The sequence below is a fragment of the Cervus elaphus genome, chromosome 13, assembly GCF_910594005.1.
Source record: "Cervus elaphus chromosome 13, mCerEla1.1, whole genome shotgun sequence".
NCBI classification, from domain to species: Eukaryota; Metazoa; Chordata; class Mammalia; order Artiodactyla; family Cervidae; genus Cervus; species Cervus elaphus.
In genome coordinates, this window is record NC_057827.1 from 19,653,686 (window position 1) to 19,679,517 (window position 25,832).

The 25,832-nt window shown below is 44.1% G+C and overlaps 1 protein-coding gene across 4 annotated transcripts in view; it reads right to left on the reverse strand.

Moving 5' to 3' along the window:
• Positions 1-25,832, reverse strand: part of SV2B (synaptic vesicle glycoprotein 2B) — a 230,066-nt gene that overhangs the window by 68,172 nt on the left and 136,062 nt on the right. For all 4 annotated transcript variants that reach the window (XM_043922495.1, XM_043922498.1, XM_043922496.1 and 1 more), the window contains one exon: positions 24,351-25,135. In XM_043922495.1, the coding sequence (XP_043778430.1) occupies positions 24,351-24,801 (451 nt within the window). In that variant the 5' untranslated portion in view covers positions 24,802-25,135. The remainder of the gene's footprint in view (positions 1-24,350; positions 25,136-25,832) is intronic.

The window sequence follows — 25,832 nt, forward strand, 5'->3', positions numbered from 1 at the left end:
GATGGAGGAGGGGGAGGAGATGGGAGATGGTAGAGCTGAAGGGTCGTCAGCAACAGGAGACGGTGACAGTAAGTGACAGTGTCACTCATGCCTGATGTTGATGGAAAGCATATTACATCTCTGAAAGTTCACAATTTGAAGGGTCATATGTAGGGGACTGAGCGTAGCCCACAAGTCACAGTTCGCTGGCTCTTGTCCTGTTCCAAAGGGAATTCTGTCATCTCTGCTGGTCCTCCAGCATCCTACTACCATTCCTTTATATAACATATATCTATTTGCTCTGATGTATTTATTGGTTCAATATTTGTCTCTAGAGATGCTCTTCACACAGACAGAATATACCCTCAGCCCCAGAGGCAGCAGGTTGAGGAAATAAACAATCAGATTGTGCTGACTTAAATGTGATGGGAAAGAAGAGTCCCCTGCAGAATAATCTTCTTTATTTAGCAATTAACCAAGAACAGCGAAGGCATTTCTAATATTTTTTTTGCTTGAATGCATTGAAATTAAATGCATTAATATCCAAGGAAAATTCTGAGCTCCCTTTTTCTGCAACCACTCCAATATTTATTTGACTGCATGTATATGCTTTGAAGGAATAAAAATCAGCCTCTCCAAACAGAACCACTGCTATTCCATTTTATTCAACCAAACATACTTTCCTGAAGGGTAATGTTCTCTTGGACGAGGGTCTGGAAGTCACAATGGTAACTGTGATGAAGGTTGGATATATAAAGGAATTCCCCAGGAGAAGTCACACTTTGGCACTAAGGCATGGAAGAACATCAAGATATCTGTGTGCATACCCCTATTAAACCATGCCTTGGGTAAGTGGGCCAAGTGTTTTGTTTGTATGGCATCTGAATGCTTGGAAAGTTCTGGGATGAGTAAATGCTTTCTCTTGAGTCTAAATGCTTAGCGCAAAACAAGTTTGGCTTTAGCAATTGGTCTAGTGGGACCAACCAGGCAGGCAGTGTAGTGGCCTCTTCTCCTACTTTGTGTGGATGTTCTCAGTCATGTCTTGCTCTTTGCGACCCCATGGACTACAACCCACCAGGCTCCTTTGGTCCAGAGAATTTTCCAGGCAAGAATACTGGAGTATAGGTTGCCATTTCCTCCTCCAGGGGATCTTCCTGACCCAGGGATCGAACCCGCATCTCTTAAGTCTCCTGAATTGGCAGGCGGGGTTCTTCACCACTAGTGCCACCTGGGAAGCCCCTATAATTTATGTGTCAGATAAACGCAAGTGAATGAATCTTTGGAAGTAGGTTAACTTTCCCTACTGAAGGGAAGTAGGTGAACAGTCTACTGAAAATTGGAACTGTCCAAAAGGTCACTAAGACGTCTGGAAACAATGTTTTTCTCTAGTTGCAAGGAGCTGAAGGTCTAGGGGTTGCTGTCTAGTTGCAGTGTGCAGGCGTCTCCCTGTGATGGCTTCTCTTGTTGCAGAGCACAACCTCTGGGGGTGGGGGGCACAGGCCTCAATAGTTGTGGTGCACAGGCTTAGCTGCCCCACACCATATGGGAATCTGTCTGGACCAGGAATCAAACCCATGTCCCCTGCATAGGCAGGCAGACCCTCAACCCCTGGACCACCAGGGAAGTCCCACAATTATTGTAATATCTAAGTAAATTGTTCCAATACCTGATGGAAGAAATCTAGGTTTATAGTTGGGTGATTCATCAAATGATGAATTGTGTGCCCCAAATGATGAAGTGTGCTTAGCCACTTAGTCATGTCCGACTCTCTGTAAGCCCATCGACTGTAGCCCGCTAAGCTGCTCTGTCCGTGGGCATTCTCCCAGGCAAGAATACTGGAGTGGGTTGCCATGCCCTCCTCCAGGGATCTTCTAAACCAGGGGTCAGACCCAGGTCTCCCACATTGCAGGCAGATTCTTTACTGTCTGAGACACCAGGAAAGCCCAATGATGGAGTAGTCCAGGAAAAAAGATGCATCAATACTATACAAGGACACCAGGGTTGGAGCATGTGTCACTCTGCCTAAGGATGCAAAGCAATCACTCATACTTGGTCCTTCGGCTATAGAGAAGTCACAATCCCATGGAAGAGCAGAATCATCCATCTTGGAAGGCCTAGGATCAGGATGTGGCCAACAGACCCAGAGGTAGGGTCTGCAGGTGGATTGGAGAGTTAGAGGGACAGGGATACTTGTTACAGTAGCTTAGTATAAGGATAAGGCCTTTTTAATATATATTTTAATAGTGATTCACAATCTTTTTGGGGGGTCTTGTTGGGTCTTCATTGCTATGCAGGCTTTTCACTAGCTGTGGCAAGTGGAGGCTACTCCTTAGTTGTGGTGCGTAGACTTCTCATTACAGTGGCTTCTTTTGTTGTGGAACACGGGCTCTAGGGCACGCAGGCTTCGGTAGTTGTGGCTTCCAGGCTCTAGAGCACAAGCTCAATAGTCACTCCATGGCATGTGGGATCTTCCCGGATCAGGAATTAAACCCACGTCTCCGGCATTGGCAGGTGGATTCTTTACCACTGAGCTACCGGGGAAGCAAAAAGATGAGGTCTAAACCCAGGAAGAGGCTCTTCCTCCAGCCATACTTATGGGAAATTAAAGACCCTGCAAGGGAACCCAGAGACTCCATCACCCTAGGTGATGATGCAAAACCAAGCTCAAGCCACAAGGCAATATTCTGAGCCAAGCAGTGAGCCTGTAAAGATACCCAGGCCCCAGATCCCTAGCCATGTCTTTGATGAGTACAAGACAGGTCTACAGTCATGGGAAGCAACGGTAACAGAAAACATTCAGGACACTAGTGAGGTTTCTGCCCGGGGCTCAGACTAGCCCTGGGGCAAAGGGGTACCTGGCGTGTCCCTTAATTGTCTCTCAGGCTGCTAGCAAGAGGCTTTAAGAAATATTCCTTGAGGATGCTGTGAGAATCCTAACATTGCCTTGTTCACATCCCCCGACACTAGAGCCATCTTAGAAAAGCAGAGATTTCCATTTGTACCTCTCAGTGCAGGTGAGAAGTGTCATCTGGGCTAAAGCTAGTAGAGGTGTGACACCTCGGATAGCTCTCCTGGGGACCATGAGCATCTCAGCTGTGATCATTGCCCAGTGAGACTCAGCAGCCCCTCCTCACCTCCACTACAGCCCAGTTGTGGCTGCCACTGTGTTCATTTCCAGAGGGTGTACCTGATGAACAATGGTCCTGGTGACACCTAGGGCCAGCCCAGGAGAATCACAGTAGGGCTAATTAACTGTAGAGTATTTTGGCTCAGTGGTAAAGAATCTGCCTGCCAATGCAGGAGAAGCAGGAGACTCAGGTTCAATCCCTGGGCTGGGAAGATCCCCTGGAGGAGGAAATGGCAACTCACTCCAGTATTCTTGCCTGGAGAATCCCATGGACAGAGGAGCCTGACAGGATACCGCCCATGGGGTTTCAAAGAGCTGGACACCACTGAGTGACTGAGCACATGGCTGAGAATTAGAAGCCGAGACAAGAATAGCTGACATAAAATCAAGAAAAGAAACCACCATCTTCATGACGAAATTTGCTCAACCCCATTATCTACATGTCAGTGAGTATGGGAAGAGGGCATAGAGATTAAACAAGCCCAGTCCAGTCCTCTGCTTCAGAAACACTCACAATATAGCTGAAATAAATAGCTGGACACAAGTTAAGTGGTAGAACAGGGCAGGGGCCAGAGAAAGGCCAGAGCAAGAACTCTGGCAAGGTGATGGCAGGAAAGAAGGTGGGGGGCAAACTTGGCTGCCCTAGAATAAGCAGACAGTTGGGGTGATGGAAGATGGTTGGAGGGGGAACAGCAGGACCAAGCATCACACAAAAGAATCAGAAGGTGATGAGGCTGGTTATTGGCAGAGGTCAAACTCACGACCTTCCAAAACCTGGATGTCTTTTTGATATAATGACTCTGAACAAGCCACCTTGTCGTCAAAGAACATTAGCTTCTATATTAGCACAGAGCTGATTTACAACCGGGACTGGAAAAGATCTGTCTTTCTGTCTGGGACACCTAGAGGTCTGGCTCTGACTCATGGCCAAGATAAGGGCAATGAGATTTATGATGTGCTGTTTAAAGTCTGAAACTCCCGTGGCAATCCCTACAGCCGGTTTGTTTACTCATGGTTTCAGTGGCATAACTGGTTACTCAAAATGGCTGGAGCAAAAGCCAGAGGGATGAGAAAATCCCTCTGAGAACTTCTGGCTTGAGGTCTTCCCAACGGGAAGCTTTCTTGCACAGATCTTGGTGGTTTTAGCTGGAGACAAGTTCATATAAGAATAGGACCCTAGTGACTATGCCTGTATATCTTTTGAACATCCAGTGCTTGCCTGCTCGCTCTTTCTCACTTTAAATAAGAGCCTATGTGACTATGAGCTTCCCAGGAGGTGCTAATGATAAAGAACCTACCTGTCGATGCAGGAGACATGAGACACAGGTTTGATCCCTGGGTCAGGAAGATGCCCTGGAGGAGGGCACAGCAACCCATTCCCAGGATTCTTGCCTGGGGAATCTCATGGACAGAGGAGACTGGTGGGCTACACTGCATAGGGTCACAAAAAGTCAGACACGACTGAGCAAGTGAACTGAACTGAGCTAACCCAACAATTATTTTCACCCACTGTTTGAGAATCCTGTGACAGAGATCTGGGCAGGTTTTAATATTAGTATGTTAGGACAGTGAGTATTCACACTTTTGTTGAAATAAAATGTATCTCATGGATTAGACCTCTTAATTTTTTTGTTCCTATGACAATTACTCTCTTCTCTTTATCTTTGGTGGCTCAGAGGGTAAAGAATCTGCCTGCAATACCTGCAATGCAAGAGACCTGGGTTTGATCCCTGGGTTGAGAAGATCCCCTGGAGGAGGAAATGGCAACCCACTCCAGTATTCTTGCCTGGGAGATCCCATGGACAGAGGAGCCTAGAGGGCTACAGTCCACGGGGCCGCAAAGATTTGGACACTACTGAGCAAGTTAGCACGCACACACAAGTGATGGTCTATGCTCTTTCCCATCTGAGTCTTCACACTGCTTGTTTCTCCGTCTGGCATGTTCAGATCTTTGCATGGCTGGCTCCTTCCCATAGTCCAGGCCAAAGCTTCCCCGGCCACCCATCCACAGGGGCCTCTGCCTCCAATAGATGGACTCACAAAGGCCAGTTAGAAGGTCATTATAAATGAAAGTGAGTGACATTGACCACTTGGGGCAGGGTGATCGGTGGCAGTGGAAGCAGTAAAAAGTGGCTGGATTCTGGATGTATTTTAAAGGTAGGGTCAAGAAACTTCCCTGATGGTCCAATGGTTAAGAATTTGCCTTGCAATGTAGGAGATGTGAGTTCAATCCCCGTTCAGGGAACTAAGACCCCACATGCCACAACTAGAGAATCTGTGAACTGCAACGAAAGATCTCACATACTGTAGCTAAAACCCAAGTCAGCTAAATACATAAATAAATATTTTAAATTTTTAAAATAAAGTCAAGAGAATGGATGACATATGAAGCAGAGATTAGGCAAGTTCAGTTCAGTTCACTCAGTCACATCTGACTCTTTGCAACCCCATGGACTGCAGCACGCCAGGCTTCCCTTTCCATCACCAGCTCCCAAAGCTTGCTCAAACTCATGTCCATCGAGTTGGTGATGCCATCCAACCATCTCGTCCTCTGTCATCCCCTTCTCCTCCTGCCTTCAATCTTTCCCAGCATCAGGGTCTTTTCCAATGAGTCAGCTCTTCACACCAGGTGGCCAAAGTATTGGAGCTTCAGTATCAGTCCTTCCAATGAACATTCAGGACTGATTTTCTTTAAGATGGACTGATCGGATCTCCTTGCAGTCCAAGGGACTCTCAAGAGTCTTCTCCAACACCCCAATTCAAAAGCATCAATTCTTTGGTGCTCAGCTTTCTTTATGGTCCAATTCTCACATCCATACATGACTACTGGAAAAACCATAACTTTCACCTGATGGACCTTTGTCAGCGAACTGATGTCTCTGCTTTTTAATATGCTGTCTAGTTTGGTCATAGCTTTTCTTCCAAAGAGCAAGCATCATTTAATTTTATGACTGCAGTCACCATCTGCAGTGATTTTTGGAGCCCAAGAAAATAAAGTTTGTCACTGTTTCCATTGTTTCCCCATCTATTTGCCATGAAGGGATGAGACCAGATGCCATGATCTTCATTTTTTGAATGCTGAGTTTTAAGCCAACTTTTTCACTCTCCTCTTTCACTTTTATCAAGAGGCTCTTTAGTTCCTCTTTGCTTTTTGTCATAAGGGTGGTGTCATCTGCTTATCTGAGGTTACTGATATTTTCCCTGGCAATCTTGATTCCAGCTTGTGCTTCATCCAGCCCAGCATTTCAGATCTCCAAAAGAGTGGGGAGAGAGAGGACCTTCTCTGGCTGAGTATTGACATGTTCCAGTGTTAAAGGGTCAGGAGGATGAAGAGAAACCAGCAGTGGAGAATGAGAAGGAGTGGCCAGGGGAACAGCAGGAAAACTGGAGGCAGGGATAGCCTAGATGTCCAACAAAGAAAGTGTACCAAGGAGGCAGGAGAGATCACCTCTTATAGTGGCTACCAGCAGGTCAGGAACGCAGAGGACTGAGATTGGACCATGTGGGGGTGATCTAGACAAGAACAGTCTTCTGAAGCATTGGGGACTAACTTCTGCTCAAAGTCAAGTGAGAATGGGAAGTGAGAACTTGGATTTAGTGGGTTTTACTAAAAATGGAAGAGATGTGTGTGGAGTCAGAATTAGAGAAACAGTAGCATGTTTGTGCACTGATGGGAATGACTCCAAATAGAAAAATCAGTGATGGAGAGGAAGGTGAAAATTATGAAAGTGGTACCCTGGGGAAGTGAAAGGGGAGAGGCATGAAGCCTGAGATTGGACAGGGGGGCCCCACGGCTCGTCCACGGCCACAGGAAGAAGGGGGAAGACCAGAGGCAGCTAGGAAGCTGCTGTGGCGGTGGGCACTGTGGGACCCCTTTCTGGACGCTATTTCTACTTTCTCAGTGAAAGAGGCACTGAGTTCAGTATGCTGAGGAGGTGCTGGGAGCTGGAGAACAGAGGGTGAGGCATGAAAGAGTCATCGAGGAGCGTGGGCAAGTGAGTGGTTCAGGGAAATGAAGGATGATGCTGGCGGCACAGGGCCCCCTTGAGGTTCTTGACGATGAATTTAAAGTGAGGCCAGTGGACGACGTGCGGTGTCGCTCACCAGCCGCGTTCAGCTACGGGATGCAGACTCAGGAAGAGTGAGGAGCAAGCAGAGCTGGTGAATGCAACAAACTAGAGAAGTGCAAGAAGTTGATGGTCTATGCAGGGGATGGGTATGGTTCTGTACGCAAGATTAAAGTCCAGGGAAGAACGTGGTGAGGACAAGAGTGTGGTGAGAGACAGACTAACACGGTGTTGCTGTCCTGAGGTTGAACAATTCTGAGAGTTGGAAGACTGGATGAGGTGAGTTACAAAGACAGAAGCGGGTACTCGACGTTGGGATTTTTGGAGGGGTTGGGGTTATTGATAATAGTAAGACCTAGGGTAAGACCAGGACAGTAAGTGATTGGGAGGGGGCTATCACTGCAGAAGACCTTAAGGAAAAGGGAAACCAGGATATTGGGAAATGCTTATGGAAATCACCAAGAATTATAATGAAAAGAGTGACGGTAAAGCTGCAACTAAAATCCTCCAGGGGGACCTCCCTCATGGTCCAGTGGCTGAGACTCCTCACTCTAAATGCAGGGGGCTGGGTTCCATCCCTGATCAGGGAGGTAGATCTCACATGCTGCCACTAAGAGTTCACACGTCACAAATAAAAAACCCCACCTGCCGCAGCTAAGACACAGCACAGCCAAATAAGTAAATAATAAGTGTTTTAAAAAGAAAGAAAGGGCTTGTCCAGAGTTCTCCTTTATCCATTCTCCTTCTAAATACTATAAGGTTGTAAGTAACGGCTTTTGCCTTATAGCCTGTGTTACAGATTATAAGACTTCCCGTTTTAGGACCCAAGGAGAGGTGAGGATGAGAGGCCAAGGAAAAGATGGGACTTCTTTGCGCTAATTGCTGTACATCACCAGTGGGGACTGATGTATGCCTCTGAGTCAACAAAACCTCCAGTGTCGAAACAAAAGATGCTCACTCTGCATATTTCAGCAGTCTGGGCCAGTCCCCATGGAGAGAAATGAGTTTACATTCAGTCTGCTCTTGGACCCCAGAGGACATGTCAAAAGCTATTACATTTCTAAGACCATCTATCTGACTCTCCCATCTCTCTCCCCTGCCCTGCTAATATCTGAGACTCTTTGGAAATTAAAATTCAATCCGTTGCAAAGAAAAAAACCAACTCATCTGGGCTTGTGCTGTGTAAGAGTTAAAAATACAGAGAGAAAAAAAAAAAAATACAGAGAGATTTTACAGCCACTGGCCTGCAAAGGGTCATTATAGCTGTACCGTCATGAACTCCACATTGGATGTCAATTTTTTTTTTATTTTTAATTTTGTATTTATTATTGCTATTCAGCCACAGAAAAGATTAACACCTCTCCAAGAAATTTATTTTAGCATATGCCATATGTTGATACAATCAACATAATAATTTTATATGAAGAGAATCCATTGCAGAAGTAATGAAGGAGTTGCCCTTACAAGAAAATAAAGGAAAGGCAATAAAGAAATTCTTTCATATAAAGACTTCTGATGTGTATCATTTTTTCAAAATATAAAACCTTAAGATTAGAATAAAACAGAACACCAAAGATCAGGAAATGTTCCATGCAGATGCTTGGCATATGTGGTATGTGTATGGGTTAAGTTATAATAAAAATACTTATGTATTACAGTCAATTCTTATACAGAGCTAGAAACAGAAATTTTCAATCAAGCATGACTGGATTGACATTTTCTGTCTTCAATTACATGATGAATTACAACTGTATGGCAGTCACCTCTGGCCAGCAGTGTCATGATAAATGCTTCGTAAGATATAATATTTCTCCTTGTTCGCTTGCAAAACACGGGTGCCTTTTTGAAATGTTCTACGAGTTCTGATGTCCTGCACTATCTGCTGTGATTCCTGGTAGGGGAGGGTGGAGAAGTCCTTGGTGCCTCCTGAGTCCCTTGCTCGGAGCATTTCTTGGGACCCTTTTCATGGGAGGATGGCAGTGAGGCTCTTCAGCAATATAGCGGCCTCTTCTGGGCTGACACAGGTGCCTAAGTATCAGATCACTGCAGATTCCTTGCCTTCCTGAATTCTGGCTGGGATGTGGACTCCATCACCCTCTCACCTACAGAAACACGCTGTAACGGACTCCAGCATGCTGATGGAGGACCAGTGCCTAATTGGCAACTGCATCTTAACAGAGTGATGCATTTTGCATAAAGGTTGCTCAAGGTTACATATGCAGTGGGCACATGGGAACATGTTCCACAGAGGGAACGGCAAGGTAGAGGAGAAGCAATGGACTTTCAAGGCAGATATAGCTGGTTTCAACTCCTAGAGCCGTCACTAACTAGTTCTGACAAGTTACATTAACTTCTTAGAGACTAAGTGTTTTTGCAAAAAAAAAAAAAAAGTTATTTTAAAAGGATGAAAAGAATGTTTCCCTTGTAGGTTGTTCCAAGCATCAGAAAAGTCATATTTAAAATACTTAGTATAAAAGAGGTGGTGCTGGTGGTAAAGAACCCACCTGCCAATGTAGGAGACGTGAGAGACACGGGTTCAATCCGTGGGTGGGGAAGATCCCTGGAGGAGGAAATGGCAACTGACTCCAGTATTCTTGCCTGGGAAATTCCATGGACAGAGGAGCCTGGTGGGCTACAGTCCATGGAGTCACAGTCAGACACGCCTGAAGCAACTTAACAAGCAATATAAAAAAGTTCATCATCACATTGTAACTTCCTGGTGGCTCAGTTGGCAAAAAATCTTCCTGCAATACAGGAGACCCAGATCTGATCCCTGGATCAGGAAGATCCCCTGGAGAAGGAAATGGCAACCCACTCCAGTATTCTTTCATGGACAATTCCACGGACAGAGAAGCCTGGCGGGCTACCATCCATGAAGTTGCAAAGAGTTGGACACGACTGAGCACCCATGCATTCCAGTACAAAAGAGTTCATCAAATTGTAACTATTGCTGGTGTAGTAGCATGATTATTATAGTTTGCTTTTAATTTAAAAGAAAGGTAACAGAGTTTGCATCAGCACTGGGAAACAATGGACCCTTTAGCATCAGTTCTTTGTTTTCTATGAAGAAATCCATATATGAGAAAATAAACCTTGCAACCTCATTGCCATAAAGTACCCCACCGTGAACACGAGAGGCAGTGAGCAACAACGCAGGACAAGAGACCTAGCTTAGCAACCACATGTATCACTTAAGGTCTCCAAGCAGCACTTCCCTCACCCCGTAAACTGGGGATTACCTCTCTGATCGCCTCGCGGGGCCATTTGAAGATCAGACGTGAGCATCTGTGAAAATCACTGATAACCCCTGAAGCACTGGGCAAATGGAAGCAAGATCTTTGGGTACAGCCCCATTTTTTTTTTTCCTGCTGGTCAAGGTGTGTGCAAACATCCCATCCATCCCCACGGATACGAGAAGGAAGCCATCTGGGGAGAGGTCAAACCCTGACAACCAGCAGCTCCTGCTGACCCTGAGTCTCCGTGTCAACTGCCTAACTGTCTACGCTGGCTGCACATCACAGTCAGCAGACCGCTCCGCCACACCTCACCCACAGAGACTCTGACAGCATTATTCTAGGACAGGGCATGGTTGCTTTTTTCTCTTTTAACAGCTCTTCAGGTGGCTCAGAAGGGCAGACAGAGGGGAGAACCACTCGCCTGGAGCAGCGATTCTCAACTGGGGGCGATTTCATGCCCCCAGGGGACATTTTGCAATATCTGGAGTCACTTGTGGTTTTATATGTATACACATACGTGGAGCTTCTCTGGTGGGTCAGTGGTAAAGAATCTGCTTGCCATACAGAAGGCGCAGGTTTGATCCCTGGGTTGGGAAGATCCCCTGGAGAAGGAAATGGCAACCCAATCTAGTATTCTTGCCCGGGAAATGCCATAGACAGAGGAGCCTAGTGGGCTACAGTCCAGGGGGTCACAAAGAGTTGGGCATGACTTAGAAACTAAACAACAACAATACATACACTTGTACAGAGAATGAGCTAGGTATATATATGTGTGTGTGTGTATTTATGTGTATATATCCAGCCCATGCCTAACCCTGCAACTTGCCCTCCATTCCTAGTAGATATAACAGTTGACTTAAGGATTTCTCCTACTCATTCCTGTTGTATTTTCCACAACCTGAAGATTATATTTTCAAGTATGTGGGTTAAACTGAAGCTCCAGTACTTTGGTCAGCTCAAGTGAAGAGCAGACTCATTGGACCCTGATGCTGGGAAAGATTGAAGGCAAAAGAAGAAGGGGGGCAGCAGAGGATGAGAGGTATGAGAGCATCACCAACAGAATGGACACGAATTTAAGCAAACTCCAGGAGACAGTGAAGGACAGGGGAGCCTGGAGGGCTGCAGTCCATGGGGTCACAAAGAGTTGGACATGACTCAGCAACTGAACAACAATGACAAATGTAGGCTTACATTGGACTTTTTCTAGTTCATTAAAGTTTTCCATGGTAGGGACAAATATAGGGGAATCCATATAAATTAATAAATATCACATTTTTATTCCAAAAATTAGTAAACCATTAGTTAGCAAACATCTTTTATTTAGATCTCAAGGAGTGTGCTTACAACTGTGGAGGGGAAAAAAAGCCCTTCAAATCTTTGAAGGAATCATGGCCAAAGATGTTCTGCAAGCAGTGTAGACAGAATGTACTGAGACATCTTTGCTACAACAGAAGTTCAAACAGATTGGAAGCTGAACATCATCTGTTGGAGATGGATCACAAGAACAGAGTGATTATTAATTGATTACTTAGTGTGTGCAGACCCTGAGCTGGACAGTTAACACAGTGGCATGGTAAGTCACTTCAGTCATGTCCAATTCTTTGTGACCCTGTGGACTGTAGCCCCCCAGGTTCCTCTGCCCGTGGGATTCTCCAGGCAAGAATACTGGAGTGGGTTGTCACACCCTCCTCCAGGGGATCTTCCTGACCAAGGGATCGAACCCTAGTCTCTTATGTCCCCTGCATTGGCAGGCGGGTTCTTTACCACTCTCAACCAATTCTCCCAACAGCCCTGAGAGCTAAGGATTCCTCTTATTCCCCCTCCCCTCCCCCCACCTCACTCCCCTCCCCCCACTTCCCTCCCCTCCCCTCCCCCCACCTCACTCCCCTCCCCCCCCTTCCCTCCCCTCCCCTCCCCCCACCTCCCTCCCCTTCCTCTCTTCCTCTTTCTCTGCTCCTCCTCCTCTCCCCTTCTCCTCCTCCTATTTCTTCTCCCTCTTTCTTTACACAATGCTATTTACTCCATGTAAAAGTAAAACACACACACAGAGAACTCCAAATAGCTTTGATTCAATCTTGATTAAAATCAGAGTAGAAATCCAGGATCTGTAAATTTGAACAAGTGGTTAATAATTAGCAGTTGTTGACACAAGTGTTTTCAGACTGAGGTAGGCTCTATCCTTTGATGTAGGACTTAGTTGAAAGGCACACACACGCATGCACACACACAAAATAGCAGAGACAAGTGGGAAAAGTGCCTCACTCAAAGCTAAATCCATACTTAACATGTAGCCGACATCATAAAGATGAAGATTTTGTTTCAAGACATTCTCTTTGCAAGGGTTTTCTTAACCCCAATGGTTAACTGTGAAATTACTTTTCATCTTGAAATTATGATGCTGATTTGGGGGTTGGTTGATTAGCTGGTGGGTTGGGTGGTTTTAGAGGAAATTGTTTTGCTTCAATGTATGTTTGTTACAGAAAATTGAATTTATTCACTAGCTTTGTAATAGTCAACCCTCTGACTATGAATTCACTGATCTTATTATAGTAAACACAACCAGCTGTGTAAAAATGTAAACCTCTTGAAGTTGAGAGAGCTTGTCTTCTTTGCATAAGTCATCTGTTTTCTTCCTTGAATAAATTAAATAAGAAAAAATGATGCTTATAGCAGAAATATTTTAAAGCTCCACATAAAAATCTCAATTTTTCAAAACACTCAAACAGCCTCTACTATTTCCTCTACATAATAGTCCAGGAATTTCATATTTCCCCTTGGACTAATCCAATAACCTTCAGGCAGCTCTCCCATCTGACAATTCATTCTTTATCAATGTGAGGATTTTGCTAGTTGCTAAATATATCTCCTCCCATTAGACATTCCAGAACTGGGGAAATAGCCACAGAGCGGATTTGGGGACCTACCAGGCCCACTGTGAGATGGACCTGAGCCAAAACTCCATTAGACCACCTGACTTCCATTGTTCCTAGTCTGACTGATAGACCACTGTGATGTTCTGAATCTCCTGGAATTAGTGTCAGTCCAGATCCCGTAATCCTCAAAAGGTCTGATTATTTCCTTTTCCCCAATGCACAATCACCCTGGTAGAAAGCCAAAAGTCCCCTGGGAGAAACTGGAAGAAAGATTAACCAGTATAAACTTTGGGCAAGGGTACTGTGATCCTTTCCTTAAGGAGACCCAGCCTCCCCTTCATTCATGGATTTGGGGCTTATCAACTGGCTCAAACCTGGGAAATGATTGAGGAACTGTGACTGTTTGTTGAGACAGGTTAGACTTTTGCTCCCTTGACCTGGAATCTTTCTGTTTACACAGATCAAACGAGAATTTAGTAAGCTTCCTATGTATTCCACTTCTGGGAATACCTCAGTCTCCAAAGGTCAGGCTATTCCAGTCACTCTCTTGACTCTGTGGTCCATTACAGTAATCACCCCCACCTTGACTTTGGAGGTTAAGTGCTGCCACTTGGCCCCTGCCACCCAGGGTCCAGTTACTCCTCCTGCACTTAGGTTTCTCACTGCAGTGGCGGAAGTCCCCACTGCGAGGTCCAGCTTGCATTTACGAGTGATTACAGAGGACTTCTCTGATGGTCCCATGGATAAGAATCCACCTGCCAATGCAGGGAACATAGGTTTGATCCTGGGTCTGGGAAGATTCCACATGCCACAGAACAACTTAGTCCATGCTCCACAACTACTGAATCCACATGCTACAACTACTGTAGCCCCTGCCGCCAGAGCCCGTGCTCCGCAACGAGATGCCACCACAGTGAGAAGCCCACGCACCAAAAGGAAGAGCAGCCCCCACTCCCCGCCGCTAGAGAAGGCCAGCACACAGCAACAAAGGCTCAGCACAACCGAAAATTAAAAACTAAAGCTTAAAAAAAGATTGCTTATCTTATCAAAAAAAAAAAAAAAATAAGAGTGATCATAAAGCTCTTCAAGGATGTTAGGAGGTGGCCTCACAAATTTGTTTCTCACAGTCACAGTGAAAGATACATGCTGAGGACCCTCCCAAGACGGGTGCATAGGTTTTAAATGACAAATCCACTCTAACGTTCCAATCTCCTCAAGCCTTTGAATCTCTTCCTCTACATGGAACCTAGGCAGGTCTGGCATTCAAGTTCATACACTGTGGGCCAACATCTGGTCCACATTTTAGCCACCCAACTAACCAAACTGTTAGAGCCTTTTTTAACTCCTCGATCTTCAATATTAAATGTTGAATTTCTGTTAAGCAGGTCCATATCAATTAATGTGGCCCGATTCAAGTTTATTTTCCTTCCTCATTACCCCACACCCTTAATATTCATTCCCACACATGTTTCCTGAACTTCTGTGTAAATTAGAAAAGCAAGTAGTTCTTTTGCAGTGTAACAGACCTCCTCATAGGCTTCCCAGGTAGCTCAGTGGTAAAGAACTTGCCTGCCAACATAGAGACACAGGTTCGATCCCTGGCTCAGGAAAGTCCCCTGGAAAAGGAAATGGCAAGCCACTCCAGTATTCTTGCCTGGGGAATCCCATGAGCAGAAGACCCTGGCAGGGTACAGTCCATGGAGTCACAAAGGGTCAGGACACGATTGAGCATGCATGCAATGCAAAGACTTCTTCATGGGTCTCACTTTGACCCTCACTTTTAGGGACCTGCAGCAACTTGAGTCTAGTTATACAAGTCCAGAGGAAGAGGGTCGGGGTGAGGTCCTCAGGAGAATCAACAATATCTTGCAAGGCAACTGCCATAAAGGAGGCAATTACAGCTTCCTCCTCAAAGCAGGGTTAACACGGGTGGAGAGGCTGCTTCTACTGGCAAAGAAGACTCGTCAAAATTTAGGAGTTCAGTGCCCTCAGCTTCATCAGGGTCTTCCCATACATCCCCATGCCAACTTCCAGGATCTCATTTCTTGCCTATCAACAGAAGACATTCTGTGAGGCTGGGAATTCAACCCTGCACTTGTAATTTAGTTACTTAGAGGATGAGATTCTGGGTTTGATTGTCAGCAGTCTCAGGAGATAAACATCTCCTTCAGGGCAGACACAGAAGATTTGGAGTCACTTATGTAGTGCCTGGTGCTGGGAATTCAAGCCCTGAGTTCATTTCTTTTCCCACTTTGTCAATGACATTAGGAGCAACCAGCCAATCTCACACTCATTAATTTGACAAAAATGTTAGTCTAACAAAAATGGTCACCCAGATCCTTGTCTCTTTTAAGTATTTGAATAGGAGTATCCAATTAAATTTTTGTATATCCGTATGTCCACATCATGTTGTGAATACAGAAGTGCTCTCTTTGCTATAGGAAACAGAGTCAATGGTGTCTTTCAATCTAACCAAATTAGAGGACTGATTCCAGAAGCTCCAGAATCAATTCAGTAAACATCCTTAAGATTCTTTTCCCCTAGAACCACGCCCCGGACCAAAATCACTGGAGTAAAGTCATCATCTTACACCAGCTTGTCCCTCCCTTCCTCAAAGTCATTTAATAACTCTCCATTAAAAGTTCTTCCATTGCCTGTGCAATCAAGCCCACACATGGCAAGCACTGTAGACTCTGTCAAGGGAGCCCATAGCTTTCTTTCTATTCTGAAGAATACCATGATCTAAAAAGTCATAAAAACAACTGATACAATCAAACACAAAAAGATTATATGAAAATTCCTAGTGGTGGACTTCACCATCATGAGTATTTGTTTCCATGATACTAAGTAAGTGTTTATTGAGCACATATTGTGTGCCAGGCTCTGGGGTATAGGTGGCCCCTCCTTTCAGGAACTGACACTCTGAATTCAGGGCTCAAGACAAAGTGGCTCATAAATCAAGTGTTCTGCCCTGATGCTCACTATGAATTTGCATATAAAACAATTAAAGGGTAATCTTTCATGACAGCGGAGTAATACACCCATCTCTGAGCCGCTATGAAATTCAGTGCACAATTTATTCTCGTGAATCCACTCCATCTGACGTTGCTCCATGTCCTCCCTGAGCTCACACAGACATCAAGCCCCAGGGGGCCCCTGTTAGGCTCTAAATCACTGTCTGAAGCCGTAGGACGCCCTGAGCCTTCCCACTGCTGATGGCGAGAAAACCTAACAGCCAATAAAATACCCACAGAGCACCTAGACCCTTTCAGGAAACCCAAATTTGAAGGCAAAAATGGAGCTCTGGCCTAAAAGCAGAGCTCTCTTTCTTTTGATCAGCATGAAGGTGGGAATCACCCGCAGTTCCAGCTTAAGGAGTAGTTCTACAATTACGGGAAAACCTTGGTGGTAATTCACCAAAGGCAGGCAGAGAAGGATGCTGTTGGTTTGTTTCATGTGTCATGAACAGTAAGTTCTGTCCTAGCTATAAGGAAATAAGGATTAGAGATGCCAACAATTCGATGTCATTTGAAAAAGCAAATGTCATGCCAGATAGTCCTTAACTTCTTCAAGTCATTTTAAATTATTTTTTTCCTATATATAACCAGAAAATACACAAATAGTAACTAAAAGGGATTAAAAAGAAGTATAGATTCATTCATCAAACACCTAAAATCATGGAAGTCTTTAAGAGGAAGACTTCAAAATCAGCACAAGAATACACGACCACTGAACAGAAGAGCAGATGTAAAAACAGGCCACTTAACTCTGCAACCTGCCAACCTCAGGCTCTATCCCTTACACTGTCTGTTTCCTTCACATCTGAGTAAAAGGGATAACACTGAACATTGCATTGCATAATTGCATAGTGCTGTTTGGTATTCTATGTTTCTTGTGTCAACTTTATTTTCACCATTACAGCAAAACTCTCTGAGTGCTGGGACCTGCCTGCCTTGCATCGCCACGAGGGAATACTACATGGAAATGTTCAGTAATCTTTCTAAAAATAAGAATAATGAATTTAACTAACAGATGAATGCATTCTTCTTGTCTTAAAGGGGACTAACTCCTTCATAAGAGAAAGGGCTGAAGAAAAACAAATACTATATATTAACACACATTTATACGGAAACTAGAAAGACGGTACTGATGAACCTCTTTGCAGGGCAGCCATGGAGACGCAGACATAGAGAACAGACTTGTGGACACGGCAGGTGGGGGCAGGAAGGAGAGGGAGGGAGGAAAGGAGAGGTTACCATGGAAACATATACACTACCATATGTAAAATAGATAGCCAGTAGGAATTTGCTTATTACTCAGGGAACTCAAACTGGGGCTCTGTGACAACCTAGAGGGGTGGGATGGGGTGGGAGGGAGGTCAAGAGGGAGGGGACGCCTGTACACCTATGGCTGATCCATGTGACTGTATGGCAGAAACCAACACAATACTGTAATTACCCTTCAATTCAAAATAAATTTAAAAAAAGAAACAACTGCTGAAACTGTAAAAAAAGAAAAGAAAAAGAAACAGGGCTGAGCCTTGAATGCTAACGTTTTTCACGGGGCTTTTTCTTCCCCAAATGAGACAGTTTTAGATGTGACCCACTAAAATACAATCCTTGAAGGAAGCAAACTTTCATCTCTCTAAAAGCTCAGCAAAGTGGCACAGCGGCGCCTAGATATTTTTGTTACCTGGCCTGGGGGTGCTTCTTTTATCTTCTGAATGGATTCATCCGTTTCCAGGAAGAAAAATAACAAAATAGTTCACAATTTGAGGTCTGAATTTGGGAATGGGAGGAGTTCTCCCTCTGAATTCTTTCCCTGGAACATTAACTAGGGTCAGGTCTAGAGGCATCACTTTCAGTGTCTTTTTTTCTTTTTCTTTTTGGCAGAACTACATGGCTTGAGAGATTTCAGTTCCCACACCAGGGATTGAACTCGGGCCAGGGCAGTGAAACTACTGAATCTTAACCACTAGACCACAGGCAACTCCTCCAGTTTCTTTTTAAAATAACAAGAGTTAAGAGAAGAAGACAGCTCACAGACTGATACAAAATATTTGCAAAAGACATCTGATAAAAGACCATTATCCAAAAACTACAAATAACTCTTAAAACTCAACAATAAGAAAGTAAAAAACCTAATTTAACAACTCCAGTATTCTTGCTTACAGAATTCCATGGACAGAGGAGCCTGGCGGATTACAGTCCATGGGGTCACACAGAGTCGGACACAACTGAGCGACTTTCACTTTCACTTTCAAAGACCTTAATAGACACTTCACCAAAGCAGATGTGCTTGTTCAGTCGCCAAGTCGTGTCTGACTCTTTTGTGAGCCCCATGGACTGTGTAGCCCACCAGGTTCCTCTGTACCATGGGATTTCCCAGACAAGAATACCGGAGAGGGTTGCCATTTCCTCTTCCAGGGGATCTTCTCAACCCAGGGACTGAACCCATGTCTCCTTCATTGCTAGGCCGGTTCTTTACTGCTGAGCCATCAGGGAAGCCATACAGAAGGTATACAGAAAGCAGATAAGTATAAGGAATGATGCTCCACATCATAGGTCATCAGAGTAATGCAAGTTAAAACAGCAAGATACCATATCACACCTGTTAGAAGGACCAAATCCAGAACACTGAAGACATCATATACTGGTGAGGATATGGAGCAACAGAAACTCTTACACACGCTGCTGGGAATGCAAAATGGTGCAGTCCCTTTAGGAGACAGTTTGGCAGTCTCTTACAAAACCAAACTTGTTCTTCCCATACAATCCAGCAATCACACGCCTTGCTACCCAAAGGAGCCGAAAACTAACTATACATACAAAAACCTGAACGTGGACATTTATAGCAGCTTTATTCACAATCGTCAAAACTTGGAAGCAACCAAGATGCCCTTTGGTAGGCAAATGGATAAATAAACTGTGGCATATACAAATAATGGAATATTATTCAACCCTAGAGGGGCATGTGCTATCAATCCATGCAAAGACAGGGAGGAAACTTATGCCTATTACTGAGCAAAAGAAGCCAATTTGAAACGGCTACATACTATATGAGTCCAACTGTATGAAATTCTGGAAAAGGCAAAACCTTATGAAGACAATAAAAAAAAAAAATCAGCGGTTTCCAGAAATTGGGGAAGAGGGAAAGGATGGAATAGATGGAACATGAAGAATTTTTAAGGCAGTAAAAATACTCTGTAAGACACTATAATGACAGATATGTATTATTATACATTTTTCTAGCGCATTGAATGTATCACACCAAGATTACACTCTAAGGTGTTAATCAAAATAAACTATGGACTTTGGGTGATTAAGACGTGTCAGTGTAGGTTCATCAGTTATAACAATGTACACTCTGGAAGAGGATGTGGATAATAGGAGGAAATTATACGTGTGTAGGGGCAAGGACATAAGCTAAATCTCTACATAACTTCTCAATTTGTCTGTGAATCTAAAATTCCTCCAAAAAATTGTCTGATAAGAAAACACTAGGAAGCGGAAAGAAAGAACTAGCTTAGCACCTGAAAGAAAAGGTCTTTTCACCAGCCTAGGTAGGGAAGCTTGACCTTAAAAGCCTACTATAAATAATTTTGGGTGAAAGGAATGTTTAATGTCACCTGAGAAAATCGCGTCCTGAATTTGGGTGAGTCACCATGATCAAGCCATCAACTTAGTAACGACAGCAACCTCAACAGGGACTGCCTTGGTGGTCCACTGGGTAAGACTCTGCACTCCCAATGAAGGGGGCCTGGGTTTGATTCCTGGTAGGAGAACGAGACCTCACATGCCACAGCTAAAGATCCCACATGCCACCAGGAAGATGGAAGATCCCGTGGCTGCAAAGAAAATCCCTCAAGTCTCAGCTATGACCCAGAGCAGTCCAAATAAATAATAAATAAACCCCACGGACAGAGGAGCCTGGCAGGCTATAGTCCATGGGGTCACAAAGAGTTGGACACAACTGAGCGACTAAGCACAATTATTTCTTAGAATGTGTTGATTTTAAAAAAAAAAAGAAAGAAAGAAACAACCTTAGCAATAATAATTAAAATATCTGAGCACCTATGATGGGCAGCCACTGTCTCAGGCAAGTTAAATTCATTAAACTCACTTAGTCCTCAAAAAGTCTATGAAGCAAGACATCCTTAGGGGCTCTATTTTGCAGAGAAGGAAACTGAACGCAGAGAAGCTAATAATTCCCAAAGTCACTCTCCTAAGAATTGGAGGAGGCAGGGTCTACTTGGCTGCAGGATCCAGGCTGTTCCGTGATCTCAGTGCAACTGTGCTAAGTTGCTTAGTCATATCTGACTCCTCTCAACCCCATGGATTGTAGCCCACCAGGCTCCTCTGTCCATGGGATTTCCCAGGCAAGAGTACTGGAGTGGGTTGCCATTTCCTTCTCCAGGGGACCTTTCCAGCCCAGGGATTGAACCCATGTCTCCTGCGTCTCCTGCATTGGCAGGCAGATTCTTTACCACTGAGCCACCAGGGAACTGTAACTCACTATAAATGCTGCAGGGAGACGGTAATAATACAAAGTAACAAGAACTATGTATGGATGTGAGAGCTGGACTGTGAAGAAAGCTGAGCACAGAAGAATTGATGCTTTTGAACTGTGGTGTTGGAGAAGACTCCTGAGAGTCCCTTGGACTGCAAGGAGATCCAACCAGTCCATCCTAAAGGAGATCAGTCCTGGGTGTTCATTGGAAGGACTGATGCTGAAGCTGAAACTCCAGTACTTTGGCCACCTGATATGAAGAGTTGACTCACTGGAAGAGACCCTGATGCTGGGAGGAGAAGGGGATGACAGAGGATGAGATGGCTGGATGGCATCACCAACTTGATAGACATGGGTTTGAGTAAGCTCCGGGAGTTGGTGATGGACAGGGAGGCCTGGCGTGCTGCAATTCATGGGGTCGCAAAGAGTCAGACACAACTGAGCGACCGAATTGAACTGAACTGAACAAGAACTAACAGTAGTTTAGTGGGCATGGACCTTACCAGCTTTATCGCATATAATCCTCACAACAGATGTATCATTACCCTATTCCATATATGGGAAAACTGATCATTAAAGAAGTGATGACTTGCCCAAGGTCACTTGCCAAGAAAGATAAATGACAAAGCCAGCTGCCAAAACCTTGTTGACAGACACCAGTGTCCACACTAGCAGCATTCCCCCACACCATGCTACCTCTCTGTTGGAAGCAATTCATGGTATTCAGGTACCCTATGGGGTGCCTGATAACTAGAGAGAAGTCTGCCCCACGGCATGACCTCCTTCCTAAAGACTATGCATGAAAGAAAGGCTGTATGGTGTAGCAGAATGAGCAGACCCTAAAATCAGAAAGACCTGGGTTGAAATTCCAGCTCCAGCAATTACTATGTGCCATCGGATACAGCTCGCTGAGTCTGCTCCCTGATATGTACAAATGGGATAAAAATTCCTATAAGCACCATGGTGACCATGATGCTAACATGAGACAACGCATGGAGAAGCCAGCCTGATGAGACTCTCCAGTCACCCACCCCGCTGCATCCATTAAGGGGGCCCCAAAAGTGCATTTGGGAGTCCATCTCTGTCAGGGGTCTGCCTGCCCCTCTTGGGCTGAGTCATAGCATCTTCATCATAAACACTGAAAGCAAAACTTCACAAGCGTGGGTCCTCCAGATTGGGACTGTGTTTTTTCAATTCTCAGCATTTGCCCCGGGAGCTGGCTCTTAATGAGGTTGTCCGGTACCAGGCTAGTGGAGAGACCAAGAGGGCATGAAATCATTACCGACACACCAATTTGGGCTAATAGGAATCTAGGGTTTCAGTTGAGAATACCACAAAACAAAATAATGGTCTTGGATATGTTTAGATCAACAGGCAACCGTTTCACTTGGTCAGGGGGTTGGGATTCATTTTGTTTTTGCCCTTTTAAAAAAGTCCATTGAAACTTGAAGAGACAGCAGAATTTTGCTGATGAAAATAATAATAATTTTTTATTATTTTAAAATAATTAAAAAAAAAAACTCTGGGTGACATCTTGCTTCTTGAGTCATTTCTTTTGTTTGTATGTACTTGGTATCTTTTGGTTCCCTGATAGCCATACCTCACAGAGATCTCATAATTTTAAAGGTCCCTTTAACTTTAATTAAACAGGAGTAAATAAAAAACGTGGGTGTGTGTGGTTTATTTCATTTAGTGTAACTCGTTTCATCCATGTTGTAGCTTGTGTTAGAATTTACTTCTTTAAGGTTGATTTTTTTTTACATTTATATTCATTAGGGATATTGGCCTCTATGCTTCTTTTTAAAAAATTTTATTGAAGTATAGCTGATTTACAATGTTGTGTAAATTTCTTCTATTCAGCAAAGTGATTCAAATATATAGGTCTCTCTATATATAGATAGGTGTTTTTTCATATTATTTTCCATTATAGCTTATCACAGAATATTGAATATAGTTCCCTGTTTGACCTTACTGTGTATCCATCCTATATATAACAGTTTGCCTCTGCTAATCCCAGACTCCCATTTCTTCCCTCCCCTACCCCCACTTCCCTTTGGCAACCACAAATCTATTTACTACATCTGTGAGTCTATAAAACCATTTTTAAAAGCCTCCAGGGACAGTTCTTTATGCAGATATTTTCTCCATTTTATATCCTAGTCCTATTTATTGTGGCTGTAAATCAGGGCCAATGAACTAAAATCCACAGGCTACATTCAGCCTGCTACATTTTTTCTAAATAAAGTTTTATTGGAACACAGTTGTGCCCATTTGTTTGCATATTGTCTATGGCTTCTTTTGTGCTAGAGGCAGAGTTGAGTAGTAGCCACAGAGACCATCTAGACCTGTAGAGAAAATGTTTGTCAATCCCTGCTCTAAAGCAGGCAGTGGGGCCAGAATGGCACAAAATGTTTGAAAGCGTGCATCCCTACCATAATCAAATAATTCTCTGTTAATGCCTGTTTGTCCTACTTTATATAAGTTCTTTGAGAGGCAAGGACATCTACCTTGTTCAATATTTTTCCTCCAGGGCTGGAGCAGAAAGACTAAAACATGGTACACAAACAAGAAATATCTGTTGAAGGAATGAACTGGATGGATTTTGAGTTCCTGAGGGTCATAAGTATTAAAGTGTCTCGGTCTTGAGTAAGAACCTGACTCACGGTAAGCTCTCTGAAACTGTACGTTTGCTCAAGAATCAATTGTATGGACTGTGAATTTAGAGAATGAATATGTTTTGCAGGACATTTAATGTCCAAGACAAGCCCTGTCTATATTTTGATGAATCTCTTCTATGCCACACTATTTAAGCCCACACTCTCTCTAACTTCACAAAATTCTCTGTGCCTCAAGCCCTGATAACTGAAGTCTGGCTCTGATGGTGCTAGTCTCATCAAGGATTTGCCAAGCTCCCATCCTCCATCCCACGGACTCCATCTGTGCTTCACAGTGTGGCTCCCAACAGCCTGCAGGGGCTCTGCGGGTAGCTCAGCCCAGCATTTATCACCAAGACACACGGGCATTCAGCCCACTAACTCTCATATACAAGAGAAACCAGGAGCGGATGCTAATGGATTCTGGAAAGTCACAGAGAGGAGGATTGAGTGGAAGAAACACACACACACAAAAAACAAATTTGTTATCTGGATACGAAAGAGATTTAATATGAAGAAAAGAGAAATCAGACTCTTGGGGCGGAGGAAAAGGAAGCATAACCTTTAAAATTTGTGAATCCCTATTTGTATGACTGTAACTTATATAATACTGTACATCAGCCATACTTCAATTTTTTTTTTAAAAAGACTTGGAAAAAAGAACTAAAGTCTTGAGAGTCAGACAGTTCTCAGTAGGAACCTAAGCTCCAGTATCTATCAGCTTTGTAAACCTGTGCCTATTAAATCCTCTGAGATAAAAATGGATGTAACATGATAGTGCTGCAAGGACATTATGGTAGATTTAAGACACCTAAGAGTGACAGGTGCTATATAAATTATACCGCTCTTTCCCACTTCAGATTTTCACGCCACAAAGAGAAGGAGCTCTGAAAATTTCTACTTACCAAGCATTCCTTTCTTGGAACTAGAGAGACACATGTCCTTCTCGGCACTGGGCAGGGCAAAACTCACCACGAACACTTCCACCCCGTCAGCCATCAGGGCCAAACCCAAAACAAAAAAGAGGGTCCACTGGAAGCGTCCATGGCCACACTCATCAATGATGGTCTCGTACTGGTGCGCCAGCTGCTCCTCGTCTTCCATCCGCTCGGCCAGCAGGTCTGCCTGGCCCCGAAGACCATCTGCCCTGGAGGGCGCCGTCTTGGCTTGCTTGGCCTTGACGTCATCCGGGTGAGGGATGCCCTGGTACTCGCCTTCGTAGATCTCGTCTTCCTCATCGTGGCCTTCCGTAACGTCGCTCTGGGCATCCTCTTCTGGATTGGACTCATTGCCACGATAGTAGCCATCAGTGGGGGCATAGCCCTCATAGTTGTCCTGATATTTGTAGTCATCCATTCCTCGGTTCTGAGACTGCCTGCTTGCCTCTTGAGCTATATTCCTTTCACTGTGACAGAGGTTTGGGCTGTTTCAATAACCATCATCCATGCTAGGTACAGAGGTTTAAATGTAGACTTCTTGGGTGAAAGTGACACCCTTTGTCTTTTGCATTCAGGGGCTATTGGAAGTCTTTGGAAAGTTTCAAAGTCTGGCCTGGTCTCCTTCAGCAATCCAAAGTTGGTGTGTTGAACGTTGATTAGAAATGGGTCCAGCTGTTCTCCTTGACAAGGAGCCCACAGCACTTGGCAGCTTGCTGACTGGCCTGATTTGTTCTGCTACTGAAGGTTATGCTCTGGAGTAAAAAAAGAAAAGACTGTTATGAAATGTAGAAATTCTGGCAAATTACTCTCAGAATTGAACAAATACATTTATTAGTGCCAAGGCTTCATGTGTAAGGTGGAGGACAACTGGATTAGACATCAGATTCATATCAAATGAATGAGCCTCAAATCAGTGAGAAAGATCAGTGGTCAGAGAGCCCTTGGAAGCATTGATTAACCCATGAAAGGAGTCAAGTCTTATATTAATACAAGAATGAAATGTAAAGTGGGCAAGAGGTTTTTCAATACAAGATGATTTTGTGTTATGGATTTTCTGTTAGAATTAATCAAGCTTTTGGCAACAGGGCAGGTTTATTACAGCTCAGCTTCTGTTATGAGAAGACCAGCTTTTCTAACTGTCAAGAAGTGTCTGTGCAATTTTATACCTAGAAATGTATGGCTAAGAAATATCTAGGACCATTTTTCCCATGGCTCAGCTCACTTTTGATACTCAGCATTGTGACTCTGATGTCATTGCTCTTGCCTTAAATAGGTAAGAACAGTTGCTGAAGACCTAGAGTCAGAGAGCTTGTGTCTGAAATTCGATCCTGCTGTGTAGGGGCTGTGTGATCATGCACATGTTTCTGAGCCTCGATTTTCTCATCTGTAAACTGGAGATAATCAATAGTACTTAACTCATGAGGTTGTGCTTAAAGTGCTCAGGATAGT